This window comes from Adiantum capillus-veneris, chromosome 28, assembly GCF_014529385.1.
Source record: "Adiantum capillus-veneris isolate H3 chromosome 28, ASM1452938v2, whole genome shotgun sequence".
Lineage (NCBI taxonomy): Eukaryota > Viridiplantae > Streptophyta > Polypodiopsida > Polypodiales > Pteridaceae > Adiantum > Adiantum capillus-veneris.
The window spans coordinates 128,812,425-128,831,937 of record NC_140958.1 but is presented as its reverse complement, the minus strand read 5'-3'; the positions used below and the strand labels follow the sequence as shown (position 1 = coordinate 128,831,937).

General features: G+C 42.5%; 1 protein-coding gene across 1 annotated transcript in view; it reads right to left on the bottom strand.

The window, feature by feature from the left end:
• Positions 1-3,933: 3,933 nt before the first annotated feature.
• The window catches only part of LOC147421298 (uncharacterized), a 28,734-nt gene continuing 13,154 nt past the window's right edge, over positions 3,934-19,513 (bottom strand). The window contains exon 5 of the mRNA XM_086504624.1: positions 3,934-4,085. Coding sequence (XP_086360750.1) covers positions 3,934-4,085 — 152 coding nt within the window. The remainder of the gene's footprint in view (positions 4,086-19,513) is intronic.

Below are 19,513 nucleotides of genomic sequence, written 5' to 3'. Positions count from 1 at the left end.
TCACCCAACATCTCCATTATCCTCTCATTGATCTTTTTCCTTGCCTGCTGCACAATGGATGGCTTTGGAAGCAAAGAGGACCTGACCTTACATTGCTTTAACCTTGACTTCATATTTCTGAACAGCTTGCTATAACCATCTCTGCTAATGCCTACCTTATCCATAGTATATTGCACATCCTCCTTGTCCAAGCAAGAGCTCTGCAAAAATCCCTCAATGCACTGCTCCTTTGCCTTTTTAAACTTCTTCTCTGTGAAAATCTTTTTGGCAACCTTGAGAGGTAAAACATCACAATAATGTTTAGCTGCCATTTCCATGTTTGATGCAGAGTTTGGTTGTAGCAAAGTCCTAAATCAAAAGGTACAAAATTAACTGATTATTGTCCAAATGACACCAACAAAATAAACAAACTAAATTAAAGTTAACTGAATATTAATCATTTAATAAAGAACAATAGCATAATAACAATAACATAAGCATAATAATGTGGTGCAGAATCATAATACAACTTAACAAAAAGATTAACAACCTAACATAAGCAGAATCATATAAAATAAGCATAAGCAGAATCATATAAAATAACAATACCTTGCTGCTCTGATTCTCCTGCTGCAACCTCCTCCACCACGTCTCAAGGCTTCAATGTTCTTGAAATTCTTTTCTCTTTGTTTGTTTCCTAACATTGTATTCTTGCTTCTAGCTTGTTTGAGCTGAGTTTGTAGCTTTTCGTTGCTCTCTTTACATTCCTCAAGTTGTTGTTTAAGAGTATTTATCATTTGTTTGGTCAAATGATCTTCTAACTTAAGAATATCTCTCTCTGCCGCAAGACTCTGTGTATAACCCAGCAACCCTCTTTGACCATCACCCACAAATTTTATCAAAGATGAACAATTTGAGAATGGGGGAGTGCTCTTTGTCATTGGGTCCACTGGATACAATCTTCCATCAGTCCAGAGATCAATGTGATTTTTTTGATCTTGCCGCATTGCTTCAAATATGGACGAGGACACCTCTGCACATTTGTTTCTCTTGCGCACTGGACAATATTCTTCATTTAGCTCAATGTGTAGATGGTATAAGCTTCTTCTCTTCCTCATGGAAGTCTGTTAACAGTATTTGTCAGAGATAGTACTAAAGGAAAAGCTGTGCAGATACGAGAAAGAAGACGACATAGAAAAGGTTTGTTTCAGCTTTTGGAAATTTTGAATTTTGGGCCAGAACTGACGTTTTCGTTAGTTTTGGAGGGAGTATTTTTTAGAATACGAAAGATCCTAGAAATATTTGACAATGACATGTTTCGGTGGAGGTAAAAAGGACGCAAACTCACCTTTTTACAAACATTTCACTATTTTTAAAATAAAGTAGATATTCTCTCTCTACATATTCTTACAGGGCACAAAAGTGACCTCAAAATTCCCCTAATGAGGGCTTCACAATCCATCTTTTCTTCATCCGATAGTCCATCGAACCATCGCTTTGCTTTACCACGAACCAGGAGCGGGAACACCTACACCGCGCCTTCTTCCTTTGACACACTGCTCTCTAGTAGAAAGAAACCATAGTCCTGGAGCCAGGTTTTTGCATCTTTGACCCCAATGAAAATCAAAAGGCCTATCCACGCCATCTCTAGCAGCACCTTCTCTTCAAAGGTCGCACCTTTGGCATCGCTAAAATCACCACTTTGTCTTCAAATAGGAGCATCAATGCGCTCCTCAGTGGGGGCACCAAAAGCTAGAGAGGGGGACTAGGGAACACGCCCAACACACAAACACAATGTCCCTATATAGATCATGGTATCCACAACACCCCTGTCCTCTTGGAAAACATCTTCAAAGAAAACATTTTGGTTACCAAACCACCACTTGTGCACCTCTCACCCTCAACCACATTGTACCAGACCACCTTTGACCCACACGCTTTGCATGACACATTCCACAACTTTCAACACACACACAAATATCCTCCTTCTCTCTCTTTGCCACAAGACACCACCAGTTCGATGGGGGCACATCTGCTTACACACACATCTGACACCGTAGACACACGCACAAGAGCAGTAGAATAGAAGGAGGAAAGGAAAAGTGACACCAGAATGCGGGCAATCTTTGCTTCTCTTTACTCAAACCAGTCAAGTACAACCGGCTCTATCCGCACAACCTCGACGGACACTAAAATTCGATCCTGATAGCTCTCGTTGGCGCCATCACTGTGCCTTTGTTGCGAAAGCACATGCGCATGAGGTCCCTCTTCCCTTGAGCTTCTATCATCCAAAAGGGAAAGCTCCTCCTTGGGCTTGCTTCCTCTGGACAGAGCAAATGAAGAAGAAGATGCAGAAGCTATTCTTTAAAAAAAGAAGCCTTTCCCTTGATTGCAAAAAAAGGCCCCCTTTCAAAATTGTTTTTGCATCTCTTATAGAGAGATCTTTCCCCACTTGAAAGTTGGCGTTTGATTAGTCCTCCTTTGCATCTCTACTTAGAAACTTTGGAATGGTGGCACCTCTTCGTCACTTCAGCACATGTGAACTCTTTTTTTTTTCCCAAGTGGCAACGATGGCGTCGTTGTTGCTCCCTATGAGCAATTTTGCTTTCAAAAAAGGTTTGGAGGGAGGCCCCCTCGTGTGAACACGCCCTCGTGGAACAGTCTACCATGTCATCACCCTCTCCACGCAAGCAATGCCACCAAAAATTACTTCCGTTTTTCCCCTACATAGTAGCGCGCCATCGAAACCTCCATAGCAGTGCCGTTCACGATCGCCATAGCTCACGAGTTCCATGAGCTCCTTTCCTCATGTGATACCCCCATATGGCACACACTCTAGGCTATATAGTCTTACTTGCCAGCTTGTGAAACCCCATGTGGATTATAAGGTGCGCCATGTGGTAGCCCTTTGTTGACTCCATCCTCAAGCTCCAAAGTTTTCCATAAAAAGCATTTAAAAAAACTCTTTTTTACCCTGCTGCTTCAATCACCTACAATTGGGTGCCCAGTGATCCAATTGCTAGGCCATAAAATTTGACAGAAATCTCCCTTTGCCGGCCTCAATCCACATGGAACTCACTACATTTGGAGCTTTGTAGGCTCGCAAATCCAAGCGGCCAAAATTGACAAAAAACATTTGGGACTTCCCCCGAGACGGTGCCCCAAACTTTAACTTGGCATAACTCACTGTCCGGGACTCAGATTGAGGAGCCCTTGATTCTTCCTAACTCTACATGGTGTGCACTATCCCTGGGAACCTTGGTTGGGCTCAAAAACCTCCAGATGGCACACTTACCAATGCGATCAGGTGGGCACACGAGTGGCCCCTGATAAACTTTTAGATGGCCATAACTTTCCCCCTGGGACCCTAATTGATGATCCGCAAAGACTGACACACTTTGCAACTTGAACTTTACACACCTACTTACCCGTTCCAGCTCGGGTCACCTATCCATACTTGCCTTGTTTGTCGAGAATTTGAAAAACCTTCTAACTTTGACGTTCAATATCTCTCACACCGTGGCTCCGTTTGATGAGCCGTCTAAATCAAGTGCTAGAGCACTTTAAGCACTACATTCCCTAACACTATCCCATCACTTCGGACACTTTGACCTACAATCCCTATTAACCCACTTTGGAGGCCTCCTTGGCCTAACAAAACCACTTTAAGTATACATCCCTGCTGCCACTGTCCTGCCCAGGGCTTTCACAAGTGCCTCAACACTTCACGATGCACCTGTCAACATACACATCATTGCATTGCACATTTCCGAGCACAGACCAATTTCGGTTGCACCAATGATGCTGCTCTTGTGGGCTCCTTCTTCCACATGCACAACTCTTGCTCCTAGCAGCTGCCTCATACTCTTGTCATGTGCTATACTTCTACGAGCTCTTGCTTCTGTGTGTGCAACTCCTCCTCTTGCCATCCACCTTGTGCTCCTATCTTTCCCTTTAACCTTCCATCTCCCTGAGCTTTCCGTTATATAATCTTGCCTGATTCCTCCTGATGAGAGGCATTTTCAAGATCGTGCCATCCTTGATCTTGATACGAGTTCGTGGATCTTTGACATTTGTTCTCAAAACATATAACAAGGCTTTGTAGCCTGATAAAGAGTTGCATATTTAATCTTTCCACTCTAAAAAGAACTTTTTCTAGAGACATATTCAATAAATTGACTTACACAAGATCTAATTTTCTCACGCTTTTTGTTACCATCATGCTTCTCAAAGCGACCTTTGATTTTTTTGATATTTTGTCGATGCTTGAAGGTTATTTTAATAATCTTTGCCATTCCTTAGTCTTCATCATCATGTTTTGGATGCAAAGATAATTCTTTAAAGCCTTACATCATTTGTCCTCACCATCTAAATTGCTCCCTCAATAATGCTATAAGTTATAGAATGGGTGGATCCAAAAGACCAATCACAGATCGTCAATGATGACAACAAATCTACATAGATTGGCAAAAATTTGTTAAGTGATTATCGGGAGCACCTCTTTGAACGTCAATTGGACCATCGGTTGAAACTCCATCGGTTGAAATTCCTTTGGCCTCTTTTTAGGGTTCATTGTGAATGTGATGTGAAGCTTGAATACATGTCGTCTGCAAAAGTGAACATTTGAGAGTGAACATTTGAGAGTGGAAAGTTGCCCATTCCACTCTTTCTCCTTTGTAGCCTAGGTTGGTGGAATCTTTGTCTATGTCCAAGGCTTTCTTGAACCCTTAGCTTTGAATCCAATAAGGGCAAGTGAGAAGACAATTGGTTCAATTGTTGCTTTCACAAAATATTTAGAAGGGTAAATATAACGCATCACCTTGAGGTGACAATGCGTAAAAGAGTTCATTACAACCTTTTTTTAATCAAGGAAAAAGGTAGGAAATTTTGGCTTATGATATATTGGAATGCTCTTCTTGCGTTGTTGCATCATCTTTGCTATGGGGTAGCACCTTTGATATGCAAGTACTCTCTCAAGCAAGCATGGACATCTATACTAAAGATAAAGGGGGAGGGAATTCCCGCCCCCCCCCCCCCCCCCCCCCCCCCGGGCGGCACGCGTCAGTGTCTGTTGAATCCGGCGCCCTCGCGGTAGTGGCTCTGAGCCAAAGTGAGACAGCAGAGCACCCTCACGACAGTGGCCTCTGAGCCAAAGTGAGACAGCGGAGCGCAGGGCTCGATGCTCGTCGCAGGCGCAAAGAGAGAGAGAGAGAGAGAGAGAGAGAGAGAGAGGCGGCGAAGCCGCCGGCTATACTAGTTGGAATTAGTTATCTTCTTTTCCAATAACACCCTTTGTGGTGTGGATACAAGTTCGTTGTGATACCTTGCTCTCAAAAAGCATCTTTTGATAGTCCGTGTAGAGTTCCATAGGCCTTCATGCTAATCCCAACCTCATCACACATTCTAAGCACATCCTTATTAGAAATCAAGTAAACAAGGGCATATTTACAAAGCAACAAGCAATGAAGAGATATTGAATCTACAAGATCTAGGAATAGCTAAGGTCTTTGGACAAGGAATAGGTCCTAAACATCAAGTAAAGAAGGGCATATTTACAAAGTTACAAACAATGAAAAGTCATTGAATCTATGAAATCCAAGAATAGCTAGGGCCTTTTGACAAGTAGACCAAGAAAAACTGTATAACTAAGCTAGATGGCTTAGGCAAGTCAGGTGCGACTGTGATATGCACGGAAAAAGGTTCCAAGACTAGCCATGGATTATGCCAAGTAGCTAGGAATGCGGCCTATGATTGGGTGCTCACCATAAAAAGGAGAAGTTGCAAACATGGAACACGAATGCCAAGCGGTAATGGAGGACACCTCAATGAAGCCTCAAGCATAGGGTCTCATTGGTTGTTCTAGAAGGGCAAGTGATTTTCATATATAAAGTAATGTTGGGTGGAGAGTTAAACACACTTTGATCATTTTTCATTCTCTCTCTCATTTTCTCTTGCAGTGAAGGGAGTTTCTTGTCTTCATGAAACAAGTGCCTCACATTTGGTATCAGAGTGATGGCTCTTGGATCTTCTTGTGAGATGGGGCCATCTACAATTTTGTAGCCACCATGCAAGAGATAAGTCAATTTGATGTGTATTTGAGTTTTCTTTGGTTTACTGCATTTGATTTATCATCAACTGTTGTTTCTTTGAAATATAAATCCTCATATACGCTGTCATGAGGGTTTTTGATTAAAGTCTAAGTAGTTAATTGTATTCTAAAGAAGAGGTTAATTGAAAGGATTGCAAGTGCAAATGCATGTGTGGAGTGAAGAAGAGGAGTACACAATGTATGGTGAATTCTATAGTGAGATAACACTCATTGACTTCTTATTCATATTTGAGATAAGAATAAGGTTAGATGTGAGTTAGTATGGGTGTCTCTGGCAGCCATATTGGCTGTTACCCCAAAAACCTACCACTTAATGGTCAATGTGGCTAAAATTATGTACCAAAATGTATACAATTGTGGAGTAAAATAGAACTATGTACAAAAACCTATATAATTGACATTGGCTTCACCCCACACCCATAAGCTCTATGCAATGTGAAAACTACTCCATAGCTAATCTCTTCATAAGAGCTTCTATACAATTATCATCTGTATGGACCTTGACAATCTATCTTCTTATCTACCAAAACATCCCATATGAAGTTATACCTCACGTCTACGTGTTTCTGTTTTGGAATGAAACATGGATTCTCTACCAAAGCAATGCCACTTTGACTATTACAATAAAACAATATAGTTCAATGACCCTTGTCCAAATCTCCAATTAAATGTACCAACCACATTGCTTTGTTTCTGATCTCTAACATTGCAACATATTCATCCTCTGTAGACAAAGAGGATGTACAATTTTGAATACATGATCTCCAAGAAATAGCTCCTCTAGTAAATATGAAAATATAGCCAGATGTAGACATTGTGCTGTTTACATTCCTTGCATAATTGGCATTTACGTATCCAACCATGGATTCATCATAATTTCCAAAGTGTAAGCAATTGCTTGTCGATGGACCTTTCAAGTACCTAAGGATATGTTTTACTACATACTAGTGTTTCTTGCTAGGGTTAGCCATGTAATGGCTGACCACTCCCATTGCAAATGCAATGCCCAACCTCCTAGCCACCATAGCATACATGAGAGACTTAGCAATAGAGAATCTTAGGCATCTTGGCCTTCTTAGTATTAGGCTTAGGGGAATCATTCTTGCTAAGGTTCAAATATGCTGACATCGGGCCCACTCTATGCCTTCCCCTACATTTTGGAACGTTGCAAGACTTTTTGAGTGTACGACTCTTGAGAAATCTCAAAAAGACCCTTTGATATGTCACACCTCTATGCATGCCAAGAAAGTGACTAGCTTCTCCAAAATCCTTCATGGAAAGAGTCTCACTCAACATTGTGGCTTCATATCTTCAATCTCACGAAAGTTCTTCCCAACAACCATTAGCATGCCATCAACATATGCCACAAGAAGAATAAGCGATCTATCATGAAGATATTTGTTTATAAGTAGTGATCCTCATGATTCCACTTAGATCCATGGGACTACATAAAAGTATCAAAGTTTTAATACCATTACCTAGAATTATGCCTTAGGTCATATAGCGCTTCCTTGAGTCCACACACAAGCTCTTCTCTCCTTGTCTTAACAAACCCTTCAGGTTGCTTGATGCATAAATGTTTCTCGAGATATCCATGAAGGAAATCCATCCTCACATCCATTTGGATTAATTCCAAGTCCTCTATAGCTACTAGTCCAAGCATCATATGCAATAGTAGTCATCCTGACCACAAGTGAAAAGATTCTATCAAAATCTACAATTTTTTGCTACTTGAAACCTTTAGCTATTTCTTTTATTCTAAGAGAGTGTTCTCCCTTTAGCCAACATATTGGAGCAATATTAGTAGTGTGCACAAAGGGTGGTTGACACCCACCAAGTGGGTCATTCAGATTCAAAGTGCTATTGATGACCCAAAGATAAACGTTTTCTTGACCTAAAGAGCACTCAATTGAGTGACTTAAATTCAAAGTTCCATTGACCCAAAGATTTTTTCTTTTTGGTGTTGCTATAGCCAAAGTTTGTTGATGTTCGGAAGCGGGAAATGCAATGCTTGGGGTGTCTACTAGCGCATGGCAGAGTGCTAAGTTTTTGGAATTAGGGTTGCAGAGAAACACACACAGCTTGGAGAAGACGAAGGAAGCTCAAGGCACACAATAGAGAGTGTATTACTTAGTGTGCAATGGAAAGATAGATAACCCTAGAGTGATGGGCGTATATACAATGCACGGGGGAAAAAACCACCTAAAGAGGGAAAAAATGCCCCGACGGTCCTAATGTGTTCACACACATCACTACCACATGTATATGGTAACAAATCCCCCCTGGAGTGATGCGGTGACAAGAGCTGGCACATGAGTAACGGGAAGTGCCATGCCCTGAGGACATGATCACTCCAGAAAGGGGAGTAAGCCCAAAGTTTTGCGAAAAGCTTCAAGCTTCTCATGAGACAATGCCTTTGTGAAAAGATCTGCAAGGTTGCCCTGTGTTGGCACATAAGCCAAGCTGATCTCTCCTCCTGAGAGCCTCTCCCTGACATAGTGGTAATGCACCTCAATGTGCTTTGTGCGAGCATGAAAAACTGGGTTCCTCGCAACTGCCAATGCGCTCTGACTGTCAGTGTAGATAGTGTTGGCAGTGTCCTGTCCAACACCCAAATCAGCCATAAGGCGTCTGAGCCATACACACTCAACCGTAGCTGTGAAGACTACCCTGTACTCAACCTCACAACTCGAAGTGGTCACAGTAGGTTGCTTCTTGCTCAACCATGATATACATGAACCACCAAGCATGAAACAAAAACCACTTGTGGAAACTCGCGTGTCAAAACAACCAGCCAAATCTGAGTCCGAAAAAGCATGTAAGTCTGGCAGCAATGATCCCCCCTTGGGATAAAAAAATCCAAGATGTAAAGTGCCACTAAGGTAGCGGAAAATCCTCTTCATAGCTTGCCAATGCTTAGACCCTGGGCTATGCCTGAATCTGCTGACCTGTGAAACTGCAAACTGAATATCTGGCCTCGTGTTGCATACATAAATGAGGCAGCCAACAACAGTTTGGTAAAGAGTGACATCAACAGGATCGCCAGCATCATGTAGACTCAACTTCAAACGTGTTTCCATGGGAGTGGCAATAGGTTTGCAATCCTCAAGTCCAAACTTACATAGCAATGTCTCTATGTAACTTTACTGACACAAGGCAATACCACCATCACACTGCTTAAACTGTATACCCAAGTAATGATGCAACAGCCCCAAATCTTTCATCTTGAAAGTGGCATTCAAATCAGCCTTAAATTTAGCAATATGTCTCTCATTTGGTTCAGTGATCAGCAAATCATCAACATAAAGTACCACAATGAGAAGTATATCACCCTCACACTTTACATACAATGTGCTTTCTGTTGGACCGTTACGAAAGCCTCGTTTAACCAAATGAGTGTCAGCTTTCTCATACCAAGCACGAGGAGATTGATTCAACCCATACAAAGCCTTCTTACATCTTCACACTTTGTCCTCTTGTCCTTTTATGACACAACCGCGAGGCTGCGTTACATAAACTTCCTCAAATATGTCACCATTCAAGAAAGCAGTAACAATGTCTGATTGATGTACATCCCATCCAAAATGAGCTGCCAATGCACATAAAAAATGCACAGTAGTCAAACGACGAGTGGGAGCAAAAGTCTCTTCATAATCTATGCCTTTTTGCTATGCATAACCCTTTGCAACAAGTTGAGCCTTATGGCGATCGATCTCACCATCCGGTTTGCGTTTCAACTTGTAAACCCACTTCGTACCAATGGCATTTTTGCCAGGAGGCAAATCACATAAAGTCCATGTGTCATTTTCTATGAGTGCATCATATTCTGATTGCATGGCAACCATCCAATTTTCTGAATTTTGTGCTTCATCAAAAGACAGAGGGTCCTCAACATCATGTAAGATAGACACAGCCAAAGCATAACAATCTGATGCATAAGATGCATGGCGAGAGCCTGAACGAGTACGACTAGACAAAGGTGCATCCAATTTACTGTCACGCAAAGTGTGCACCAGCTATTTTGGCATACCTCTAGCCTGCTCATTTTCAGTCCTTTCCTCATCAAGTACATCATGTACATCTGCATCAATAATAGGCTGATCTAAAATATTTTCAGAAACCCCCATAGGCTGTACATTTGCCTCATTGGAACTTACATTCGTATTTCCACCACTAAAAAGAGGCAACAAAGTGTCATAAATGTCCTGTGAGCTTACATTATTGTCTCTAGTACATGACAGCAAGGGCTGAACAAAATCTTCCACAAACACTACATCCCGTGAAACCAAAATACGTTTTATTTGAGGATGATACGACCTGTAAGCTTTGATTTCAGCACTATAGCCAACAAAAATATATTTGACAGCCTTATCATCCAATTTTCTGCGTTGTGTTTGTGGCACCAAAGCATATGCCAAACAACCAAAAACACGCATGTGCTCAATTGAAGGCTAGTTTCTATCATGCCATGCTTTATATGGAGTAATAAACTGCAAAGCTTTCGTAGGACACCTGTTAAGTACATAAGTGGCACACATGATGGTCTAAAGCCAAAAAGAATGCGGAAAAGCTTGACTTTTGACCATACATTGTGCCATTTCCGTGAGTGACCTGTTTTTCCTCTCAGCAACACCATTTTGCTGAGGTTTATAAGGAACTGTACATTGGTGTTTTATCCCACGACTAGCCAGAAATGCATTAAATTCATGAGACATATACTCCCCCCCTCGATGGGAATGGAGGGTGCCGATAGTACATTTCGAGACATTTTTAGCCATAGCCAGAAATTGTTTGAAGCACATAAAAACTTCGAACTTCGCTTTAAGCGGAAATACCCATGCATGCCTAGAGTAATCATCAATGAAAGTCACGAAGTACAGGTAATTGCCCAAGGATGGAGTTTGCATGGGCCCACAAACATCACTATGCACAAACTGCAACCTGCATGTGGCCCGAATTGAACCATCCTTTGGAAACTTAGAATGGTGGATCTTACCCAAAATACAGCCTTCACAAACATGTTTGACAAGTGCTTAAAGAGGCGTCAATTAGATTTCTGCAAACGCAAGAAACTGGCAAAATTCAGATGACCAAAACGTGCATGCAAAAGTTTTGCATCTGAAATAGTTCTTGAATCTGCAACAACATTTGCAAAATCTGTCCACACTTGTCATACAAAGTGATCTTATACAGCCCACGTCACAAAAGGCCAGATGCAGAAATTTCATCACAAATAACTGAGATCATGAACTGTACATCTGTCATCCACAAATTTCACTACAAGTCCAAGTCTTGCAAGTGCGGATACAGACAAGAGATTCTTCTCGATCCCAGGTACATAAAGTGCATCAACAAGTGTGAAAGAACTGCCATTAGCAGTAGTAAGCACAATCTTTCCAACTCCCTGAAGTGGATAAGAGGCATTGTTGGCACAAGTGACTGAATTCCCATGAGGGACAGAATTGAGAGAGGTAAACAATCCACGATGTGAGGTAATGTGCTTTGTAGCACCAGTGTCGAAATACCACACATGTGAATTTGCAGCTACATCTTGGCTTGTTTTATCCCAAGGGAGAATCATTGCCGCCAGATTTACATGCTTTTTTGGACTCAGATTGGGCTGGTTGTTTTGACACGCGAGTGTCCACAAGTGGTTTTTGTTTCATGCTTGGCAGTTCATGTATATCATGGTTGAGTAAGAAGCAACCTACTGTTGCCACTTCGAGTTATGTGGCTGAGTACAGGGAATTCTTCACAACTACGGTTGAGTGTGTATGGCTCAGACGCCTTATGGCTGATTTGGGTGGTGGACATGACACTACCAGTTCTATCTACACTGACAGTCAGAGCGCATTGGCAGTTGCGAGGAACCCAGTTTTTCATGCTTGCACAAAGCACATTGAGGTGCATTACCACTATGTCAGGGAGAGGCTCTCGGCAGGAGAGATCAGTCTTTCTTCTTAGCCTCTTTGGCCTTAAAATTAGGACACGACTTGATCAAGTGATCATTAGCTTTACAATAATGGTAATGCATCTTCTTTTTGCCCTTATCACCAGAATTTCCAGACGAATTGCTACCAGAAGCATTAGGAACATAATTTTTTCCACTCGTAGCAGAACCATAAGAAGTGGCTGCATTACTGTTACCACCCTTTCTTTGAGAAGCAATAAAAGCATGTTCAACTGCACGCTGCCTAGTCTTATTTTTTTCTAGAAAGTGACTCTTGCAACAGCAATGTGCATAATGCATCAAACTTGACAACTTCATGATTTCCTTGGGTCATCAGTCTCCAAGTACTAGCAAAAGTCTGGTAAGAATCTGGTAAGGCATCAAGAACAATCTGCACAAGGGAACTGTCTGAAATGACTTCTCCTACAGAAATAAGTTGCTCATTGATATCCTTGACACTAGCAAGGAAAGTGTCCATATCATCTTCCTCATGCATAATCTTCGACTCGAGCTCTTTACGCTGCAAAGCAATTTTAGCCTCATTGCGGCTTTCATAAAGACCTGCTAGAATATCCCAAGCCTGTTTTGCAGATTTTGCTGAAGGGATGTGAGGAACAATGGTGCGCTTCATAGACAACGCAATCAATGCATGAGCTTGCGCATCCTTTACACCCCAACGAGCTTTTTCTGCCGTAGGCAAAACAACTCTAACAACAGCAATCCTTGTAGCAAGACCTGCAACATCCTCAACATCGCCTACATCCTCAGAACCAAGACATACATCAATACCCTGCACAATGTTCCAGACGCCCTTTGACACAAGAACATAAGCATCATATTTGAAAAAATGCCCCGGCGGTCCTAGTGTGTTATCACACATCACTACCACATGTATATGGTAACATTCACATCAGGTGCAGCATTTACCATGGCTGACAACAACAACACAGATGTGTTCAAGATGTTTGCTGCTGAGGACAGTTTGGATGGGGACAACTACCCTATGTGGGCTTATATGATGCAACATGTTCTTGTGTCAACGGGTGTCTAGAACATTATGCAGGGCATTGATGTACGTCCTGGTTCTGAGGATGTAGGCGATGTTGAGGATGTTGCAGGTCTTGCTGCAAGGATTGCAGTTGTTAGAGTTGTTTTGCCTATGGTAGAACAAGCTCGTTGGGATGTTAAGGATGCGCAGGCTCATGCATTGATTGCGTTGTCTATGAAGCGCACCATTGTTCCTCACATCCGTTCAGCAAAATCTGCAAAACAGGCTTGGGATATTTTAGCAGGTCTTTATGCAAGCCGTAATGAGGCTAAAATTGCTTTCCTTCATAAAGAGCTGGAGTCGAAGATTATGCATGAGGAAGATGATATGGACACTTTCCTTGCTAGTGTCAAGGATATCCATGAGCAGCTTATTTCTGCAGGTGAAGTCATTTCAGACAGTTTCCTTGTGCAGATTGTTCTTGATGCCTTACCAGATTCCTACCAGACTTTTGCTAGTACTTGGAGACTTATGACCCAAGGAAATCCTGAAGTTGTCAAGTTTGATGCATTATGCACATTGCTGTTGCAAGAGTCACTTTCTAGAAAATACAGGACTAGGCAGCGTGCATTTGAACATGCTTTTATTGCTTCTCAAAGAAAGGGTGGTAACAGTAATGCAGCCACTTCTTATGGTTCTGCTGCGAGTGGCAAAAATTCTGTTCCTAATGCTTCTGTTGGCAGTACTTCGTCTAGCAATTTTGGTGATAAGGGCAAAAAAGAAGATGCGTTGCCATTATTGTAAAGCCAATGATCACTTGATCAAGTCGTGTCCTAAGTTGAAGGCCAAAGAGGCTAAGAAGAAAGAGGGTGGTTCCGCTACAAATGTAGCCATTGTTGAGTCTTCTATGATAGGAGACTGTGATGCTGATGTTGATGCAGAATGGGCTTTTAGCGCAGAGTGCACTTACAATCCTGCTGTCCATGATGCATGCTTGTCAGTTTTGCAGATTCACATGTGTGGTATTTCGACAGTGGTGCTACAAAGCAAATTACCTCACATCATGGATTGTTTACCTCTCTCGAGTCTATCCCTTATGGGAATTCAGTCACTTGTGCCAACAACGCCTCTTATCCAGTTCAGGGAGTTGGAAAGATTGTGCTCACTGCTGCTAATGGCAGTTCCTTCACACTTGTTGATGCACTTTATGTACATGGGATCAAGAAGAATCTCTTGTCTGTATCCGCACTTGCTAGACTTGGACTTGTAGTCAAATTTGTGGATGACAGATGTACAGCTCATGATCTCAATTTTGGTGATGAAATTGTTGCATCCGGCCTTTTGTGCCGTTGGCTGTAAAAGCTCACTTTGTATGACAAGTGTGGACAAAACTTTGCAAATGCTGTTGCAGATTCAAGGGCTATTTCAGATGCAAAACTTTGGCATGCACGTTTTGGTCATCTGAATTTTTCCTGTTTGCTGCATTTGCAAAAATCTGATATGGTTGCTTCTTTGCCGCCTCTTGAAGCACCTGTCAAACATGTTTGTGAAGGCTGTATTTTGGGTAAGATGCAGCGTTCTAAGTTCGGGCCACATGCAGGTTGCAGCTTGTGCATAGTGATGTTTGTGGGCCCATGCAAACTCCGTCCTTCGGCAATTACCTGTACTTCGTGACTTTCATTGATGATTACTCCAGGCATGCATGGGTATTTCCGCTTAAAGCGAAGTCCGAAGTTTTTATGTGCTTCAAAAAATTTCTGGCTATGGTTGAAAATGTCTCGAAATGTACTATGGGCACCCTCCGTTCTGATCGAGGGGGGGAGTATATGTCTCATGAATTTAATGCATTTCTGTTTAGTCGTGGGATAAAACACCAATGTACAGTGCCTTATACACCTCAACAGAATGGTGTTGCTGAGAGGAAAAACAGGTCACTGATGGAAATGGCACGATGTATAGTCAAAAGTCAAGCTTTGCCGCATTCTTTTTGGCTTAAGGCCATTATGTGTGCCACTTATGTACTTAACAGGTGTCCTACGAAATCTTTGTAGTCTATTACTCCATATGAAGCATGGCATGATAGAAAACCTTCTATTGAGCACATGCGTGTTTTTGGCTGTTTGGCATATGCTTTGGTGCCACAATTGCAGCGCAAAAAATTGGATGATAAGGCTGTCAAATGTATTTTTGTTGGTTATAGTGCTGAAAGCAAAGGTTACAGGGTGTATCATCTGCAAACAAAACGTATTCTCGTTTCTCGGGATGTAGTGTTTGTGGAAGATTCTGTTCAGCCCTTGTTGTCATGTACTAGAGACAGTAATGTAAGCTCACAGGACATTTATGACACTTTGTTGCCTCTTTTCAGTGGTGGAAATACAAATGTAAGTTCCAATGAGGCAAATGTACAGCCTATGGGGGTTTCTGAAAATGTTTTAGATCAGCCTATTACTGATGCAGATGTACATGATGTACTTGATGAGGAAAGGGCTGAAAATGAGCAGGCTAGAGGTATGCCAAAATGGCTGGTGCACACTTTGCGTGACAGTCAATTGGATGCACCTTTGTCTAGTCGTACTCGTACTCGCTCAAGGTCTCGCCATGCATCTTATGCATCCGATTGCTATGCTTTGGCTGTGTCTAGTTTACATGATGTTGAGGAGCCTCTATCTTTTGATGAAGCACATAATTTAGAAAATTGGATATCTGCCAGAATATGATGCACTTATAGAAAATGACACATGGACTTTATGTGATTTGCCTCCTGGCAAAAAGACCATTGGTACGAAGTGGGTTTACAAGTTGAAACGCAAGCCAGATGGTGAGATCGATCGCCATAAGTCTCGTTTTGTTGCAAAGGGTTATGCACAGCAAAAAGGCATAGATTATGAACAGACTTTTGCTCCCACTTGTCGTATGACTACTGTGCGTTTTCTATGTGCATTGGCAGCTCATTTTGGTTGGGATGTACATCAATCAGACATTGTTACTGCTTTCTTGAATGGTGACATATTTGAGGAAGTTTATGTAACGTAGCCTTGCGGTTTTGTCATAAAAGGACAAGAGGACAAAGTGTGCAAATGTAACAAGGCTTTGTATGGGTTGAAGCAATCTCCTCGTGCTTGGTATGAGAAAGCTGACACTGATTTGGTCAAACAAGGCTTTCGTAACAGTCCAACAGAAAGCACATTGTATGTAAAGCGTGAGGGTGATGTACTTCTCATTGTGGTTCTTTATGTTGATGATTTGCTGATCACTGGACCAAATGACAGACATATTGCTGAATTTAAGGCTGATTTGAATGCTACTTTCAAGATGAAAGATTTGGGGCTATTGCATCATTATTTGGGTATACAGTTTAAGCAGTGTGATGGTGGTATTGCCTTGTGTCAGAAAAGTTACATAGAGACATTGCTATGTAAGTTTGGACTTGAGGATTGCAAACCTATTGCAAATCCCATGGAAACAGGTTTGAAGTTGAGTCTACATGATGTTGGTGATCCTGCTGATGTCACTCTCTGCCAAACTGCTGTTGGCTGCCTCATTTATGTATGCAACACGAGGCCGGATATTCAGTTTGCAGTCTCACAGGTCAGCAGATTTATGCATAGCCCAGGGTCTAAGCATTGGCAGGCTGTCAAGAGGATTTTCCGCTACCTTAGTGGCACTTTACATCTTGGCTTGTTTTATCCCAAGGGGGGATCATTTCCGCCAGACTTAGATGCTTTTTCGGACTCGCATTGGGCTGGTTGTTTTGACACGCGAGTGTCCACAAGTGGTTTTTGTTTCATGCTTGGCAGTTCATGTATATCATGGTTGAGCAAGAAGCAACCTACTGTGGCCACTTCGAGTTGTGAGGCTGAGTACAGGGCAGTCTTCACAACTACAGTTGAGTGTGTATGGCTCAGACGCCTTATGGATGATTTGGGTGTTGGACAGGACACTGCCAACACTATCTACACTGACAGTCAGAGTGCATTGGCAGTTGCGAGGAACCCAGTTTTTCATGCTCGCACAAAGCACATTGAGGTGCATTACCACTATGTCAGGGAGAGGCTCTCAGTAGGAGAGATCAGCTTGGCTTATGTGCCAACACAGGACAACCTTGCAGATCGTTTCACAAAGGAATTGTCTCGTGAGAAGCTTGAAGCTTTTCGCAAAACTTTGGGCTTACTCCCCTTTATGGGGTGATCATGTCCTCAGGGCATGGCACTTCCCGTTACTCATGTGCCAGCTCTTGTTCACCGCATCGCTCCAGGGGGGATTTGTTACCATATACATGTGGTAGTGATGTGTGTGAACACACTAGGACCGCTGGGGCATTTTTTCCCTCTTTAGGAGGTTTTTTCCCCCGTGCATTGTATATACGCCCATCACTCTAGGGCTATCTATCTTTCCATTGCACACTAAGTATCACACTCTCTATTGTGTGCCTTGAGCTTCCTTCGTCTTCTCCAAGCTGTGTGTGTTTCTCTGCAACCTCCTCGAAAATAGGAGAAATGGAGTGGGAACAACACGTGCTATATAGCTCAAACCGTAGAAGACTATAAGGCACCTGTTATGCAGAAAACGGCAATGACAAAAATTCTGCACAAAATGAAGAAATAGCCTGTGCAGTACTGCCTGTAGTGGAAATGGAGGCCGAAATGAGCCCGAAATATTTGTCGACCTGCGAACGCTCGCCAAAGCTCACTGAAATCAGAGAAAGTGAGCAGGCGTGTACTGGAGCAGCTGGCGACTAAGCCCGGGAGGATGAAACCTGCTCTGATACCAATTGTTGGAATTAGGGTTGCAAAGAAACACACGCAGCTTGGAGAAGACGAATGAAGCTCAAGGCACACAATAGAGAGTGTATTACTTAGTGTGCAATGCAAAGATAGATAGCCCTAGAGTGATGGGCGTACATACAATGCACGGGAGAAAAAACCTCCTAAAGAGGGAAAAAATGCCCCGGCGGTCCTAGTGTGTTCACACACATCACTACCACATGTATATGGTAACATAAGTAGTTCTGAAGGTCGTAGACATGCAAGTGATAGATGAAATGTATGCTTGATGTGGTTTCTTAGGCCAAGAGGACTCCATGATAGGCAAATTGGAGTGATGGCTCCAAGTTTCTAAAGTCATGGGATTGAAAATCTAGTTTGGAGGGTTTTGCAAATTCTTGGTGGATAGAGCTAATGTCAGCGGATAGATGCTAAGTTCTCTAGTTTTTGTGCATGCTAGTCTTTTTGGATCATCAATTGGAGCTTGGGTGGGCAAGTTATGGATAAATGAAGATTTGACAGGGGCTAGTTGTGTAGCAGATTGAACACCTTGGTAGGCATGCTATCTGGAGCTTTCCTAGCCTTGTCAGGATTCTTGGTAGTATGTGACATGGGGAGTTAGCATGAACTGACGGCTCCACCATCACGTTCTTGGTTGCCGAGATATGGTCGGTGGAAGTTGGGTGCGGTTGTCAGAGGGAAGGTGGGAGATGGTTTTCCCCCATTTTTGAGTGCTTAGTTTGAGGCCCATGGAAAAATTGAAATGAGGCAAGGATGGAGGGGTTTGGAGTTTGGGCCTATTGGTGACACTTTACACCTTGAACATCTGACTCTTGAGAAAAAAAAATGGCAAGGTTTGAAGTAAGAGGAAAGGAAGGTTTTTATAAAGATTTCATGATGGATTTTGGACTCCCACCAAGGGTGAGCACCCCCAAGGGCTGCCATGTATCATGGAAATGGTCCACATGGAAACACAAGCAAGATGAGCTCAATGTATATATGTAGGACCATCCCCCCTTCACAAAGCACAAAGGAAGAGAGAGAGGAGCTCTCCCTCGTGGTGGATATGGTGTCCGACATTGCTTGGTGACCAACTGGTTGTGCTCTACGCTCACAGGCTGACCGGGTGGTGGATTTTGGCGGCATTGGTGCATGTGTGGAGTTTTGTGGCACTCTTGGTCAGTTGATGGTGTTGCAAATGATGATGTGGTAGGCTTGTAGGGCACCTTTCCATGCAGTTTCCCGTAAAGGGACTCCCCTTTTAAGTTGGAGTAGATGGAGGACTAGTGCTAGCGCTAGTTTCCCTGCCTGTGTTTGTTAACAATGTGGGAGAGAGAGATAGTTAGAAAGTCGATTGAAGGGTGCCAAGATAATCAAGAGGTTGCCAAATGGAGTATATAAAAGGCCAACAAAATCAAAGTGTCTTAAAATGGGCAATGGCCCCTATAATTAATTTTTAGTCATTTTGGGGGACTTTTTGCATAGTGAGATCTCTGAGAGCCAAGTGAGGATCCTTAGGGGCCATTTTTTCTTTGTGATGCTCGCCATTTTGGTGTTTTGATAATTGAACGAGTGTTTTCTAAGAAAGATCGAGCCACTTTCCCCCCTAGTGTTGTTTGCCCCTTTTCCTCCAGCGCTTGTGCTTTGTCTGCGGTGTCGGTAGTGTGTGCGTGTGTGTGTGTTTTGGCATTGTGATAATTGTAAGAGTGTTCTGCTAAGCAAGA